The sequence below is a fragment of the Echinops telfairi genome, unplaced genomic scaffold (assembly GCF_000313985.2).
Source record: "Echinops telfairi isolate 266 unplaced genomic scaffold, ASM31398v2 ScPeMD7_7427;HRSCAF=8465, whole genome shotgun sequence".
In the NCBI taxonomy this organism is placed as follows: Eukaryota; Metazoa; Chordata; class Mammalia; order Afrosoricida; family Tenrecidae; genus Echinops; species Echinops telfairi.
Genome location: NW_022111327.1, coordinates 14888343 through 14904256, shown reverse-complemented (window position 1 = coordinate 14904256; position 15914 = coordinate 14888343). Strand labels below are relative to the sequence as shown.

The window sequence follows — 15914 nt, the reverse complement described above, 5'->3', positions numbered from 1 at the left end:
CGGCTTCTTCCATTACGGATCCCTCGCAGCCATCTAGTTGAGTCCAACTCATAGCGACCTGATAGGACAGAGTAGATCTGCTCCTTAAGGGTTTCTGCGACTTAATCTTGTCGGAGCAGACAGCCTCAGAGCAGTGGGTGCCTTTGAATTCACCCGCAGCATCACCCGGGCTCCTTTCCATTGGGGATAATGCCACTGAAAGTGTGGTCCACACGAAGAGGATGTTAAGAAAATATCAGAAAAAGTTCAAAACACTCTATGTGAAATTTAACCTGTCGGTTCTAAGATTTTTTTAAAAAATCAGGGCTCAGATTATTTATGGTTGTCTTGCATTCACTTATTGGTGAATTGATTTTACTTATAATTTATAAAAGTCTCACTAGGCTAAGGATTGGAGCTTTAAAATGGTTTTAGGAGATGCTCTGAATGTGAGTTATTGTCTCCAATAATATCCTTCATGTGAAACTAGCGTATTTATTTCCGGGGTGCGGGGAAGCTGAGATGTATATAGGTGTTATATGATATGATGTGTATGTATCCATTACTTTCTTATAGACATGCATGCCTCTGTCTTCTGTTCACAGCAATCCAACGTGGAGATTAAGTGGGTAGATGGCGCAAAGCCTTTGTTAAAGGTTAAAAGCCACTTAGAGTCTACCATTTACACTCAAGTAAGTTGGATTCTCTGAATGGGTCAACCTTAGGAACTCCAAGTGCAACTGACATGGGTCCATTCCAACTCAGAACAACCTTTTAGGACATGGTAGAACTATCCCTGTAGGCTCTGAGACTGCATTCCAGAAATTGTGTAGAAAATCTCATTTTTCTGCTGTAGAGCGATGTGCTTTTGAACTGGTGGCCTTGTAGTTAGCAGCTCAACACATAACCACTATGCCACCACTCAAGTCTGTTCTTGATTAAAGTACGTAGACTGTATTTGATTCCTACAGCCTTAGAGGAGTTGTGACCTCTACTTGCCCACATCCAAATCCTGAATCATTGTGTCGATTCCAACACACCGTGAACCTGTAGAACAGAGTACAACTGCTTCTTCGGGTTTCCCAGACTGTGAATCTCTCTACAAGCTCAAACAGCCTCATCTTTCTCCCGAGGAGCCAGTGGCGGATTTGAACTGCCCACCTTGTATTCTTCTCAAATCATGGAAGTCAGAGGGAGGGGGGGAAATGAGAAGCTGATACCAAGGGCTCAAGTAGAAAGAAAATGTCTTGAAGATGATGAGGGCAACAAAGGTATGAATGCGCTTGCCACAATGGATGGATGGATTGATAAGAGTTGTACAAGCCCCCAATAAAATGATTTTAAGAAAATCACAAAAGTCTTCTAAATGACCAATTTAGAGATGGACGAAGCCGAGGCTCGAACAGGTTCGGTGACTCACCCAGGGTCCCACAGATAAATCATCTGAGGGAACCAGGGCAAATCCCGACTTCATTGTTGCCATTCCTGTGGATGGAGAGGCTGTATAGGACACTTGATGTCCCCAGGGAGCAGCTGTGGCCTAATTGCACACCAAGAGCCTGAGTCCCTGGACCTGTCCCTCATTCCCCGTTGCTGCTTTGTTTTCCCCTGCCCTTCCGATGCTCCTGCTTGCTCATTTCATTCACATACAGAAGCAGCCCAACTTCATCGAAGGCGTTAGGCAAATAAAATGAATTAAATGCCCGTTTGATTTCTTAGGCATCAAGTGTAGCCTACCTGGAGTGCTTAGGTCCATGCCAAATCCACCTGGGATTGCTGCTTTAAAATGTGGGTCCACTGGTAGCTGCCAGTGCTGAGTCTGGGCCTTGGAAAACGCGGAGAAAGAGGCTTGCCAGCTGTGGGAGGAGGGGGAAGGTAGAGAGCCTGAGTTCCGAGGTGATGAATCAAATGTGCCATGGCTGTTTCCATCTGTGTTCCAGGACCTGCATGTACACAAGTTCTTCCATCACTGCCAACTGATGCAGTCCGGTTCGAAGGAAGTGCCAGGGGAGCTCATTAAATATTTAAAGGTAAATGAGCAGCAGCTTTCGGGAAAAGGTTTGCTTTTCATGGGTTTCTGTTGCCACGTTTTTGAGGGCGGGGGCAGGGGGAGAAACGAAAATCAACCACATACTTGAAAATCCGCCTGCCTGTGTGTCCTCCAGAGAGCAGTTTGGATCGTGTACTTTTTCCATCGGGCAGCTGTGTAGAAGCAGACGGCAGAGTGGCCGTATTAGGACGAAAATGTGTGCGAGCCAGACGTCCACCTCATGTTTTTACACTTCTCATAAAAATGCTTTTATTTTGGTTCCAGAAATGGATTTTCCCAGCCTTTTCTCTTCCTGCTGACTGCCCGTAACAGTGGTGGGGAAAGGGCCGGGAGAGACCAGTTCCCTTTTACTGGTGATACAATGTGAAATGGTCCTGGACCATGAGTGAAAGATTGTCAAACGTTGAAGATAAACAGACATGTTTCCTGCCTGTTGCATCAGGGAGAGTAATAAGGAATACCGTATTTTATCAAGTGTACCCGCAGTTCGAGCCCTCCAGCTGCTCCTCAGGAGAAAGAAGAGGCTTTCTGTTCCCATAAAGAGTTATCCACAGGGGCAGTCAATGACTGCGAATTGACTTGATGACAGTGAACTCTTTGGTTAAGAGACTTTAAGGAGCTCCTGGTGGCACAGTGGTTAAGTGGTCAGTGGTTCAAACCCACCAGTCACTGCAGAAGAAAGGTGGGATGTTGTCTTCCTTAAAGATTATAGCCTCAGAAATTCCATGGGGCAGCTTTACCTTGTCTTGCAGGGTCACTGAGTCAGATGGTGCAGTAGGTTGCATGCCGGGCTGCTGACTGCAACGTCAGCAGTTCAAAACCGCCTGCTTGTTCTATGGGAGAAAGATGAGGCTTTCTATGGCAGTGGGGATTTTTTTATGAGTCAGAATTGACACAGAATCTCAAACAAAAAATCCAACCTCACATAGCAACCTAATAGGATAGAATACAACTATACAACTGCCCCTGTGGGTTTATTTTCTTTTCTTTTTTTTTAAAGCAAAAGTGAAGAAATTTATTGGAGCCCATATGGGAAACCCTAGAGGGGCCCAACATACCCTACTGTGTAGGCATGCCCAGCAAAGGGTCACACCATTCACTGTACCCCCATGTCCCAGAGGGAGTCCCCTTGAGCCAAGCCCCAAAGCCCCAGGACTGGCTCGGGGTGGGGAACCCCTATGGGTTTCTAAGGGTGAAAAATCTTGATGGGAGAAGAAAGCCTCATCTGTCTCTCTCAGAGCAATTTATAGAGTTGAACCGCTGGTCTTGTGATTTAGCAACTCACTGCATAACCCACTATGCCACCAGAACTCCTATAGGGAATCTAAGACTAATCGTATTCCCTCTGTGCCAAGACTGAAAAAGCCCTGGTGGCACAGGTTACGCAGTGGGCAGCAATACTCAAGGACAGCTATTTGAAACCAACCAGCCACTCCTGGGGAGAAAGAGAGGCTTTACTCCTGGAAAGAGTTAGAGTCCTGGAAACCCACAGGGGCAGTTCTCCCCTGTCCTCCAGGGTCGCTATGAGTCCGTGTCAACTTGATGGCAGTGAGTGCCAGTACTGAAATGCATATCGGAGCACCTCGCTGATCGAGGCTCTCTTCTATGCCCTTTGTAGCTTAGCCATGGCAAGTTTGAGGAATTCAGAGTTTGAATGAAGCCTCTCCGGCATTTTCCTTCAAACCCACGCTATTACTGGTTCAGTTGCCCCCGCCCCCGAGAAAAGTTGTCTAGCCTGAGACAAAATGTCTATGTGCTGACATCATAAACTGAGTTTCTCTCCCCAGATCTGCCACTCATTAGCTCTTAAATTGATCCTGGCCCTGTTAATTCCTTTTCTTTTTTTCCCTTCTCTCAAATGACTGTATCAACACGTAACCATCTTACAGGGTGGTTGTGTGGATCCCTGGAGGCATAGCGGGTTACCCATTGGCCTGCTTGCTACAAAGTCAGCAGTTCGAAAGCAATAGCCACTCCATGGGAGCCACATGAGGTTTTCTAATCCTGTAAAGATGAACAACCTTGCAAACCCACCAGGGCAATTCTTCCATGTCCCCTAGTTCACTATACACTGGAATCGACGTATTGGCAGTACGTTTTTGGTAGGGTGGTTGTGAGGATCAAAGACAGGGTATCCTCCATGTTGTCATCATCCATTCATTCAAGTCGTTTTTATTGAGTATCTCCTATGGGCCAAGCCATGTTCTAAGCACGGGGGACATCCTGGAGGAGAGGGCCATCCAACGCCCTCCTGTCGAGGATCTTACTTTTCTTGTGAGAGCAGATGAACAGTACCCAGATAGAGGACTAACTGTGATAGGTTCCAAACCCAAACCTAACCATTGCCATGGATTTGATTCCAACTCACTACAGGAACCCCATAGAGGGTTGCCGAGACTGTCCATCTTCATCGGAGCGGAGACTCTCATCTTTCTCCCTCGGGTTTGAATTGCTGACCGTGGAGTTAGCAACCTGGTGCCCCACCTCCAGTGTCACTGGCGCTCTTTAAAGATGACAGGACAGGAGATACATAATGTGATGAAGGAAAAGCCGACTTAGAATAGAGCTGAGAGGGGTCTCTGATTCAATAAAGAAAGCCCTTTCTGATAAAGTGATTGAGTAGAGACATTTACAGAGAATAAGCCTAATTTCTAGGGGGAAGAGTGAGGATGACCAAACCGAAAAACCAAACTCACCGCCACAGAGTCAATGTCAACTCCTAGTGACCCTTTAGGACAAAATAGAACTGCCCCCGTGACGTTCTGCGACTGGCATTCTTGACAGGAATAGAAAGCCCTGCCTTTCTCCCTGCCGACCTGGAGGGATGCAGCCCAAACCCTTAACCACTACCCTCCCCACCCAGCACTCCTGAAGAATGACAAGTACCATCAGTTCAAAGATCCCAAGAAGCTTGTCTAGTGTGTTCAAGGAAAATCAAGGAGTTCCAGGATGCGGGAGCTACGAGTGGTAGGCTGCTATGTTGGAGAGTTAGTTGGGAGGCGTCGGATAGGCCATGGTGGGGAGTTTGGATGGTCCTCCCTGTCAAATGGAAGGCCCACAGAGCTTTGAGCAGAGGAATGACATGAGACTTTGGTTTTTAAAATGATCCGGAAATGTACAGCTTGGAGGCAAGGGTGAGAGCCGGGAGTCAGTCAAGAAATAGCGGGGATGATTCTTAATTCCCATCGCTGCTGTGGGGTGCCGTCAAGTTGATTTTGACTCCAAAGTGACCCCATGTGACAGCAGAGGTGCCCCATAGGGCTTTCTAGGCTGTAATCTTTACAGGAACAGGTAGCCAGGCTTTTCTTCCTAGGAGCCACGGATTAGGAGCCCAGCACTTCATCATAGTGCCACCAGGACTCCTTGAATGGCTGGTAATAAGCTTAATATCTTTTCCCAGGCGATGTCTAGGAGACTTGAGCTGTAGGTCTGAATATTTTTTCTATGAACTTCATTGACTTTTACCTCCGATGAGAATGCTTTGTAAAAGTTGTAACAGAATACGAAGGAGTAAGAACATCTTTTTGATATACTGGTATTAAACTGGGAAAACAAGTACTCAGAGTTTTGATATTTTGCATTTTTTAAGAGCACGGAATTTCTGAGAGTCAAATGACCTGTGCTTGCCCTCTAGTGGCAGAGAGTGAAATGCCATAACAGTTCTAGAAATAGCCAAGCTTTTGAGGGCCCAAAGGAGTCCTGATGGCGAGCTCGGAGATAAGTATTAGACTGTTATCCTTCTGGTTGGTGCTTCAAGCCCACCAGCTGCTCCATGAGAGAAAGATGAGGCTGTGTGCTCCTGTAAAAATTGACAGCCTCTAAAACCTACGGAGCAAGTCTCACTCTGTTTTATAGGATCACTGTGCATCAGTAGTGACTCCATGGCAGCGAGTTTGATTGTTTTGGGTGTGTGGACTTAGTGCTGTGAGAGATGCTAGAGATCGGTGAAGCTCAGATGTGACTTGCTTGTGATCATTCAGCTGGTTAATAGAGAGCTGAACTGAGCCTGCGACATGTCTCTGGACCTCTAGTCCGGTGCCCATTCTACCAAAACCTTGTTCTCTCTTAGCTCTTGGATGCTTCTCAGACTGGGGGCCTTGTATCCCCTGGGATACATGGTACCACAAGCCATAGGATATACTTGATGTATCTTCCCTCAACCAAGGGTTCATCAAGTTTGATGCATCGTAGAACTACCGGGGGTGGGGGGGTGGGGGCGGGGTGGTTAAGAACGGACTACATGCTCAGACTATATACCAATTTACATAGGTGATGCCATAATATAGCCGAGTTGAAGAACCATTGTCTTCCACCAGTAGGACTTTCTGTGCTCTTCAGAGTGATAGCCAGAAGCCCCCTGCTGCTGATGGAGTCCTATGATGTGGTTAATACCGCTGAGGAACCGTGCCTGTCAATGGCTTCCATTTGAAGGCGTTAAACTTTCGTTACCCGCACATGGCGATCAACTCTCCTCTTAGACAGCTTAGCCCTTTACCATCACTATTGCAGGAGAGGATAAGGGAGTCGTTGCTCTCTGAAGACAAACATAGATCCAGGGCAGACGACAAACTGCGCCTGCATTTCCAACTGCAAACAAGAGGCTGCAAAGACAGTGCGAGCATGGTGCTGGGTGTGTCGCTTTGATTTTCGTCCATCAATTCCATTCATTGGACACTGATTTGTGGAGTCCTTCTGTTTTTACTATTTTCTTAGCTGCTTGAGGAAAAGAATACCTTAGGGTTATGGTTTCTAGGGGTCTTACAACCCAATTGGAGACGCAGGACATGCATTCATTTGATGGGCATATAAGAACCCCCCGAACAACATTCCAAAGCCGGGGGTGCTTAAGGGCCAAAGGTAGGATAGAGACTCAAGGCGAAGGTCCTGGTGACTGTAGCGTAGAAAAGTCCTGTCCTCAGTTGATGTGTTGGTTCCTTATTTTATTCATTTAATCAGTCATTCACCAAGGATTCGTTGTGAGCACCTCCTGTAGGTGAGTCATTTGTTCTGGGTACAGGGAATATAACGGGAAGTTTTGAGTCAACGCCTTTTCTCTAGTTGTCAAGAGAGAGTAGACCAACAAGGAATGTCCGAAAGAGCTGAGTGCTGTGAAGAAACTGACAAACATCGTAATTGGGCTTTTTCATCCTTCCCGGAGTGCATTCTAGATAGATGTGTCAAAGAAGGTTTGTCTGAGGAGAAGTCGCTCCAAGCTAAAAAGAAACTCGCAGCCCCAGTGATCAAGCTGTGCACAAGACGAACAGTACTGAAACCGGTACACACACCCTAGCAATGGTAATGGACACACATGTTGGAAGGGCTGAACAGACTATTAAGCTAGAACATAGTGCCGGAGTGGTGGTAGCAGGAGATGAGTTTGAGGAGGCAGGTAGGGTCATATAGTCATGGGAAGCACTCAGTGGCGGTGGTGGTGGTTTGGTTTGGTTTGGTTTGGTTTGGTTTACTTTTGAACAAGGGGGAAATGGCATTCTCTGCTTTGCATATGCAAAAGCTGCTGCGTTCTAGAATAAACTAGTGCAGTACTGTTGGCTGGGAGGACGGTTCTGTGTGGCATGCCCATTCCTCTTGTCCACCTGGCATTCTCCTACTTAGCCTCTCCTCCTTCTCCTCCCCCAAGCCTTATCCCACATCCACTACTCACTGGCAGAATTAGTTGGTTCTTCCATAGTAAATTGTGTAGCTAGCATGATGGTCTCTTTTCCTGAGGTTGGGTTTGACTCCCTATCTTTTTCCTTTTCAAATTGTGAAGGGGCAATGTCTTTTTGACGTGCTTGACACATTGGCAATTAATTCAGCACAACATTGTTAGGTGGGTGACTGATTTCCTGAGAAGGAAGGGGGAATTTGAACTTGACTTGGAAGGGAGGTTGGGAGTTGGCTTAACCATGAACAAAGGCACACATGGAGGAATGCCTTGTATTGAAGGAACAGTGAAGACACTAGTTTGGCTTTGTGAAGAAGAATGTAGAGGTTAAGGCTAAATAGGTTGAGTATGTCTTCAATAATATGGACTTAATACACTCTGTTGGTCAGAGTTTCTTAATCTTAGCACAATTAACACTGGGCAACCTGGTGGGATGTTTAGAAGCATCCCAGCAGCTGTGTGCCCCCTTCCACCATTTTGATAACCAAAAATGTCTCCAAGAATGGGATGGGGGGTGAGATAGTTTATTGTGCCAGCCTGGCTGATAAACGCAGGTGGGATTGACTGAAGGGCAGAGAGATAAATGGCTTGGTGAGCCTTGCCTTTCTTGACTCTCGCTCTGTGATCATCGGACCAGTGTGCGGCTGCCTTGCTTGTTCTGTGCCTCAGTTTAAAGGCTACACTGCCTGTGGGACGCCTAGCCTGTGGACTGTGTCCCTGTAAGCTGAGGTCCCTTTAAGGCTTCTCTGGAGCTGGGGACTGGCGGTTGGTGACCTGCCTTGTGATTGGCTGCTGTGCTGACATAGCCTAGCTCTCTCTACAAATAGAGGAAGATCTGGCATCAGACAGAGACTTGAAGGACTGCTAGTCTCTCAACTTTCTCTCACGGACGTGAGTTGCACTGAGCCATTTGTAGTGCTTTCTAATTTAACTGTTTATTTCTTGTATTGTATATTTATCTGTATATGATTTAACATTTCATTTCTCGTTATATATCTAATTATCTTTATAAATAAATATATTATATTATCAGGAATTTGGTTTTATCTCTCTAGAGAACCCTGTCTAACACAGGGGGCAAAACTCACCCCCTCCCCAAGTCAAGAACCATTGCCATAGATCATTGGGACAGCAAACCATCTTGGCAGGAGTTGCTCTGATGTAGCCAGGATGTCAGGAAGATGCATGTGGACATGAGAAGTGCTGTATGGGAAGCAAAAAGAACCTGTACAGAGAGAACTCTCCTGGAACTCTATTTTGATTATAGATTAGAGGACCCTGAAAAGATGTGATGGCAGGAGGGAAGGGAGGGAGGGAGGGAGGGGCAAGAGGAAGGGGATGTTCCAAGGTAGACAGTTCCTTGAGCTAGGTGTCTAGCCCTTGTATCCCATTGCAGAGAAGCTGCACAGAAATCACTGTTGGGCTGATGAGTACAGATAGGATGGGGTCCTGGGAGTGGCTGCAATAAAGATGGGGCAATAGTCTGAAAGATTGTCCAAAGTAATGTAGGAACGGCTGAAGGGCAAGATTTGGTTGGTTGGCTGACTGATTAGTTGAATAGGTGAGAAGGAAAGAAAAGAGAGGCCTGTTTGAATCTTTTTCTATCTTTAGCATGTCTACGTACTTTCAGATATATGAACACACGTCTCCTTTTTGATGATAATCATGCACCTATCAGTACCCTGGGTGGCATACTGGTTACATGTTGAACTATTAACCATAAGGTCAACAGTTTGAAACCATCAGCAGGTTCCACTGGAGAAAAGACAAGGCTTTCTACTCCCGTCAGGAGTCAAGGAAACTCACAGGGGCAGTTCTACCCTGTCCTTTAAGGTCGCTATGTGTCAGCACTGACTTGATGGCAGTGAGTGGGGTTTTGGATCGGGAGAGACAGAGTTTACATTTTGAAACAATGCATTATGAGGATTTGAGAAGGAAGAGCTGCCTCCATTCTGTAGATGACATCACCAAATTCACTGATGGCCCACATCCCTTCTGGAAAACACACTGACTGCTGGGGGTCAGTCGGCTAGTCTCTGCTGTTTCCACCTGTCTACTCCTTCTGCCCCAGGGAATTTTTGTATCGACCCTAAGTTCCTGGCCTATGAGTGTCTGATTTGGGGACAACTCCTCTGAGGGGGCTTCCATGATTTTTTCCCCAAACTATTTTCCCATGAACTTGAGAAGCCTTCCTCCCCTACTTGCCCTTTAAAGTTACGTATATTTTCCCTCACTTTGAAAACACTGAACCAATTCCTTCTTGCAGCAATTTCTTCGTCACAATCACCTTCACTTGCTGCCCATGCAGCTTTTCAATCATTGAAAACACTGTGAGCCGTTTCCTGCACAAATACAAGGCTAACTAAGGACTTATTGCACCTGTTCTGACTTAAACATAAAGTTAACATAAAGATCGGCTTAGGAACCCATTTGGTCATTCATAACCTTGCACTCTAAAACCTGTTTTATCCCCGTTGTATTTGTTATCTCCGGTAGAGTATTTAAGTAAATAGAAAAGAAACTGATAAATCTGAGGCAGAGAGGTGTGGATAAGTATTGAATGAAACTAGGTCCCCTGTCCCATCAAACTCACATCTCATTGAGGGTATATTCTAATGAATATATTTTCCATTACTTAATTTTTGGTTCTGTTTCACATTTGCAAATGATCATATTTCTGTTTGTTTTCATAACTAATACTGACTTATTTTAGTGTTTGCATGCCATGGAGACCCGAGTCATGATACAGTTTCTACCTGTAATTCTTATGCAACTCTTCCGAGTTCTCACAAACATGACCCAGGAAGATGATGTTCCCATCAACTGCACCATGTGAGTTCAGTGTTATTGCACAGAAGCAAAGTGGATTTTCTTATGAGTTTTCTCCTTTTTAAGTAGACATTGACCTTCCAAAAGATAAGCACAAAGTTAGAAATTAAATTTCCGCTTTCTCTTGGTTCTTTGATGCTACTCAGACCTGAGGTTCCTTGCAGCCCCTGAGACAGATGGTACCACAAGCCATAGGATGGACTTAATGCATTTTTTTTCAACCAAGGGTTCCCAAAAGTTTGCTACATAGGTAAGGTGACCAGATTTTCACATCGGTAAAGCGGGACAAAAGCGGGGCACCATTGATAAAACTCATATCCTGGCGAAATAGCCACATGGCAGCTGAAAACCGTATACCCTAGCTTGTCGTGCATTCTTTCAAAAAATCGGGACTTTTTAAAAACGCCGCAGGACGCGGGAAAAATTGTTAAAAATCGGGACTGTCCCGCCAGAAGCGGGAAGTCTGGTCACCTTATACATAGGGCAATCACCAGGGGAGTTTTTTTAAAAAAATGACTATATGCCCAGACTATTTTATACCAATTAATTTAGAATCTTTGGGGGTGGAACTTGGTGCATTGGCTTGTCCCCCCCCCCACCGAGTTTCCCAGATGATTCCATAATGCAACTGATTTGACCTTAGACCAGTGACAGCCAGTAGACCTTTCTGTGCTGTTCGTGTGATAGCCACGAGACCCTTGCTGCCGATGGAGTACTTGTAATGTGGTTAATGCAGGCGAGGGACCCGCTTTTTCATTGGCTTCCAGGCCAGAACCTAACCCCTAACTGCACACGGTTTGGTTTTCTAGCCTGTTAGGGGTAGTCTGGTTGGAAAAAAAAAAAGGGTTAGTCTAGTTCGGGGGTCAGCAAACGTTTGAGACAGAAGAGTCAACTCTGTCCCTCACCATAATGTAAAAATTATTCGAGAGCCATAAAAGCTATTTTTACCAACCCACGAAATCACCATTATGTGAATAGTGTCTTTAACATTTTTTCAATTCGCCTTGAGCTACATGTATGTACTGAAAGAGACACCTACCACTTGAGAGCCACAGTTGAGGTCTCCCACCTGCACGAGTTCTTTGGCTCTCTGAGTGTGGCTCTCAGCAGAGCCGCACCAGTATCACCCAGTACTTTTATTATCTGTGAGCCCTAGTGGTGTCGTGGGTGACGTGGTGGACTGCTAACCACAAGGTCGGCAATTCAAAACCACCAGCTGCTTTGAGGGAGGAAGACGAGGCTTTCTGGTCCCGTAAAGAGTTACTGTCTTGGAAACTCACAGGGCAGTCCAACCATACCCACAAGGGTCTCCATGAGTCAGAATCGACTCGCTGGACGTGAGTTTTTATTAACTTTGGGCAACCTATTAACAATTTTAAGCAGGCCTACAAAATCAGACACTCTGGGTGTGGGGACTAGCAAGCTAGAGGATTGTGGTGCCTTCTGGAAGATTGTGGTAGCCGATCACCTTTGAGAACCATTGCTTAGTCTCTTAGCTTTAAGACAGTCTATGACTTTTACATTTGCCTCCAAATTTAGTTCATCTCATGATACCTGTAAGTTCTTTCCCTTCCCCTCTGCCCCCGGCCCCCATCTGGTGGCATGCTTTTCCGTTTCTTGCTATTCATTTCCTTCTTTTCTCACCAGAGGGGATTGCCCTACTTCCTTGACTCAAAGTCTTTTAGCGCCTAGTAGCTGCGAACATACTCGCAGTGTACACAGAGATCTTCAAAGGAGGTGAACCATCTGGGTGGCCAAATTCAGGTACCCCTTTGAACCAGGAGATCGATTTCATAGGGCCCTCAGATCTTTCTCTGAGACCCCCGCTACAATGACCACCTTAGACAGCAACTCCCCTTGTAATTCGCAGGCGACGTTAGATCCTAGGGTTAGAAATGACGTTCTGACGTATTGAACAGTTCGGTGGGGATAATCATTGTGTGACCAGCTGACATTTGTGAATGTTGTTTCAGGGTTCTCCTGCATATCGTATCCAAGTGCCATGAAGAAGGCTTGGATAACTACCTAAGATCCTTCATAAAGGTTGGTGAGGAGTAAAGGAAGCTTGCACTCAGCAATTTCTTTCATGTGCAACTTGGGTTTCATAGTTCATTTTCTTTGGTTGCAGTATAGTTTCCGACCAGAAAAACCCAGCGCTCCTCAGACCCAGCTGATCCACGAAACCCTGGCCACTTCGATGATCGCAATCCTAAAGCAGTCTGCAGATTTTCTTGCGATAAACAAGCTGCTAAAGGTACGGAAGCAAGACATGGTTGGGAACACTAGCCACCATAGCCATACTTGTGAGATGCCCTCCCAGTTCAGTTCTAGTCTTTCATCATTGTCTCCAGCCCCTCTCCCTCTGCCCACCACTTTGCTCCCACACATTCTTTCTCCTCAAGTACTCCACATAGCCTTCACCACCCTCCACAGCACAACCCCTGCTCCCACTTAGATGTGCAGTAGAAAGAATTTTGGATCCCATAGGCCTGGGTTAGACGCTTGGATCTACCACATATCAGGTCTGTGATCTCGGGCCAATTAGTTAGCCTCTCCCTGGTGATGCCGTGGTTACGTGTTGGAATGCTAACCACAAGGTCAGAAGTTCAAAACTACCATCTGCTCCGAGGGAGAGAGAGGAAGCTTTCTAACCCCGTAAAGAGTTAAAGTCTCGGAATCGAACAGGGGCACTTCTACCCTGTCCTATAGGATCACCATGACTCAGAATTGCCTGGATACCAGTGAGTGTTTTTTGTTTCTTTCTGAGCCTTCAGAGGAGCCCTGGTGGCCTAGTATGTAAACATGGGGCTGCTAGCCAAAAGATCCGCAGTTGGAACCTACTGGCCACCTGGCTTTCTAAAAGTTTACAGCCTAGGAGACCCGATGGGGTAGTTCTCTCTTCTCGGTCATACAGGTCACTCAGAGTTGACATTAACTCAATGGCACGCAACCACCACCAACTGATCCTCCCATTTGTCTGTCCTACACTATAAGGGAAGCATTTCACACAGTTGCTGGCATGCAGTAGGCACTTTATAAGTGGTAGTTCTGGTTATCGTCATGCTCTTTATCATTTTGGTCATTAATGGTAGAATTTCTGGTGTCTTAGTGTGTATCTGTTTGAGGCATCCCTTTACCCTTCAAATCCCACTATGATGACAAATACCCCCACTCTTCAGGCTTGCCCTAGTGTTGACCAAGTGTGGGACTGTGAGGCTTTCTACTCCCATAAAGAGGGAGGGGAAAAGAAGAGGAGCTGATAACAAGGGCTCAAGTAGAAAGAAATGGTTTTGGAAATGTTGATGGCGACAAATGTACAATTGTGGTTAATATTATTGAATGATGGATTGTTATAAGATTTCTAAGAGCCCTCCAGTAAAATTAATTTTAAAACAAAACCAACCCCCCCCCCCACCCTGCCCAAGAGTTACAGTCTCCGAAACCCTTAGGGGCAGTTTTTCCCTGCCCTGTACTGTCACTATGATTTGGAATTGACTCAATGACAGTGAGTTTGAGGAGTGTTCTTTTTGTTTGTTTGTTTCGTTTTGGGTTTTTTAGTTTGGGGAACTTATTAACAATGTTAATCGTTGAATTTCTCCCAAGCCTACAAAATAAGAGTACAGATGGTACTAAGTTTTATGTCTGTTTTAAAAACAACCACAGGATCTCCTAAAAATTGGTCTTATCTCTATTATCATCATGTACTGACAATGCTAAACAGTGTCAGTGATTTTCCCTCCCTACGAGGGCAGACAGTCTCATAGGTTGCCCTTGGTACATTAATCTGAGGTATAATACTACATTTTTTCCAAAACAATTTGAGAAAGTATTCTGTGGTACTTTGATCATGAACTGGCCTCCCTTTCAAAGAGCTATGAAAGTTCAGGAACAAAATCCAGCTTGATTTATCAAACTTCACTAAGCTTCAAAGATTTGGGTAACTAATAAAGATGTATTTGTTTATTTGTGTCTTTTAGTATTCATGGTTTTTCTTTGAAATTATTGCAAAGTCTATGGCCACATACTTGTTGGAGGAGAACAAAATTAAAGTAAGTGGACTCAAATACTTAGCATGGACTAAGCTAACCATACAGATAGCCATGATAATACAAATTCCTCTTCTAGCTAAGGACTCTTGGCCCCTAGCATTTTCCACATTACTTATTATTAAAAAAACACCTGGGTTGCATAAATCTTGAGTTGATAGTTTTCAAAGTCTCATCTGCACACACTCTTCTCGCCGATTTTTTCCCTAGAATTGTTTTGCCACATAAAACCTTTGAAGTTTTGCCTTTTTCTTGTGAGTTAAGTATGTCCGGGGCAAAATCTACTGGGAAGCAGAACAAGTATCAGATCAGAAAGAACCTTTTGTCTTAGAAAGCTGTGTCATGTACACAGTTCCAAAGCATTTTATGAAATCGATCTGTTCCTCACCTGTGATTCATATATGCTTTAAAAATTGTCTTCAAGGCACAAGACAGACACCTTTAGTTATAGGCATCGTAAAGCTAAGACTTGGGAAGCGAAAAAGGAAAAAGAGAAAAAACATTTGTCTTTTGTATGAGAATATTCATAGAATGGGTGTGCTGAAATTGAGATGCCTGCAGGCTCTGGAGTCAGGAGGAGAAAAAAAAGAATGAGAACCTTGGGTAAATCTGTATCCCAGCAACATCGTATTTCAAAGTTCAGTTGGAATGACTTGGTTGTGCTTACCCTTTTAGTCCATTAGATGATTAGCGGTCCAGATAGTTGCTGTGGTCTAAAGTGTATATTGAATTAGCGATGCTATTCAAGAAGAGTATATGCCAGTTAAAGAAGAGTATATGCCAGTTAAAGAAAGAGTATATGCCAGTTAAAACTCATATTTCTATATGGAGTCTATTTGAAAATTCAAATGGCAATTAATTGATACCTTTAGGAACTCTGATTTTTTTTCTCCCCCGTGCCTATTTACTTTCAGCTTCCCAGAGTCCAAAGATTTCCTGAAGCATATCAGCATGTGTTACATTCACTGCTTCTTGCAATAATTCCTCATGTGACCATTCGCTATGCGGAAATTCCTGATGAATCCAGAAATGTCAATTCTAGTTTGGCTAGCTTCCTCAAGGTGAGTTAAAGGTAGCTTGAATACAAACATGGGAAGGGACAGTTCTCCCCTGATGATGGTCTTAAAAACCAGCAAACACATTACCTACTCTCGAGAGCAGTGGTTCTCAACCTTCTTCATGCCGCGACCCTTTCATACAGTTCTTCGTGTTGTGGTGACCCCCAAGCATAAAATTCTTTTTGTTGCTCCTTCATAGCTGTCACTTTGCTACTGCTAGGAATTGGGCAATCCCTGTGAAAGGGTTATTCGAACCCCAAAGGGGTCGCGACCCACAGGTTGATAAC

General features: G+C 45.0%; 1 protein-coding gene across 1 annotated transcript in view; it reads left to right on the top strand.

Moving 5' to 3' along the window:
• The window catches only part of DOCK11 (dedicator of cytokinesis 11), a 171006-nt gene that overhangs the window by 67214 nt on the left and 87878 nt on the right, over positions 1-15914 (top strand). The window contains exons 22-28 of the mRNA XM_045298560.1: positions 585-671; positions 1920-2009; positions 10408-10526; positions 12497-12566; positions 12652-12777; positions 14501-14572; positions 15484-15630. Coding sequence (XP_045154495.1) covers positions 585-671; positions 1920-2009; positions 10408-10526; positions 12497-12566; positions 12652-12777; positions 14501-14572; positions 15484-15630 — 711 coding nt within the window. The remainder of the gene's footprint in view (positions 1-584; positions 672-1919; positions 2010-10407; positions 10527-12496; positions 12567-12651; positions 12778-14500; positions 14573-15483; positions 15631-15914) is intronic.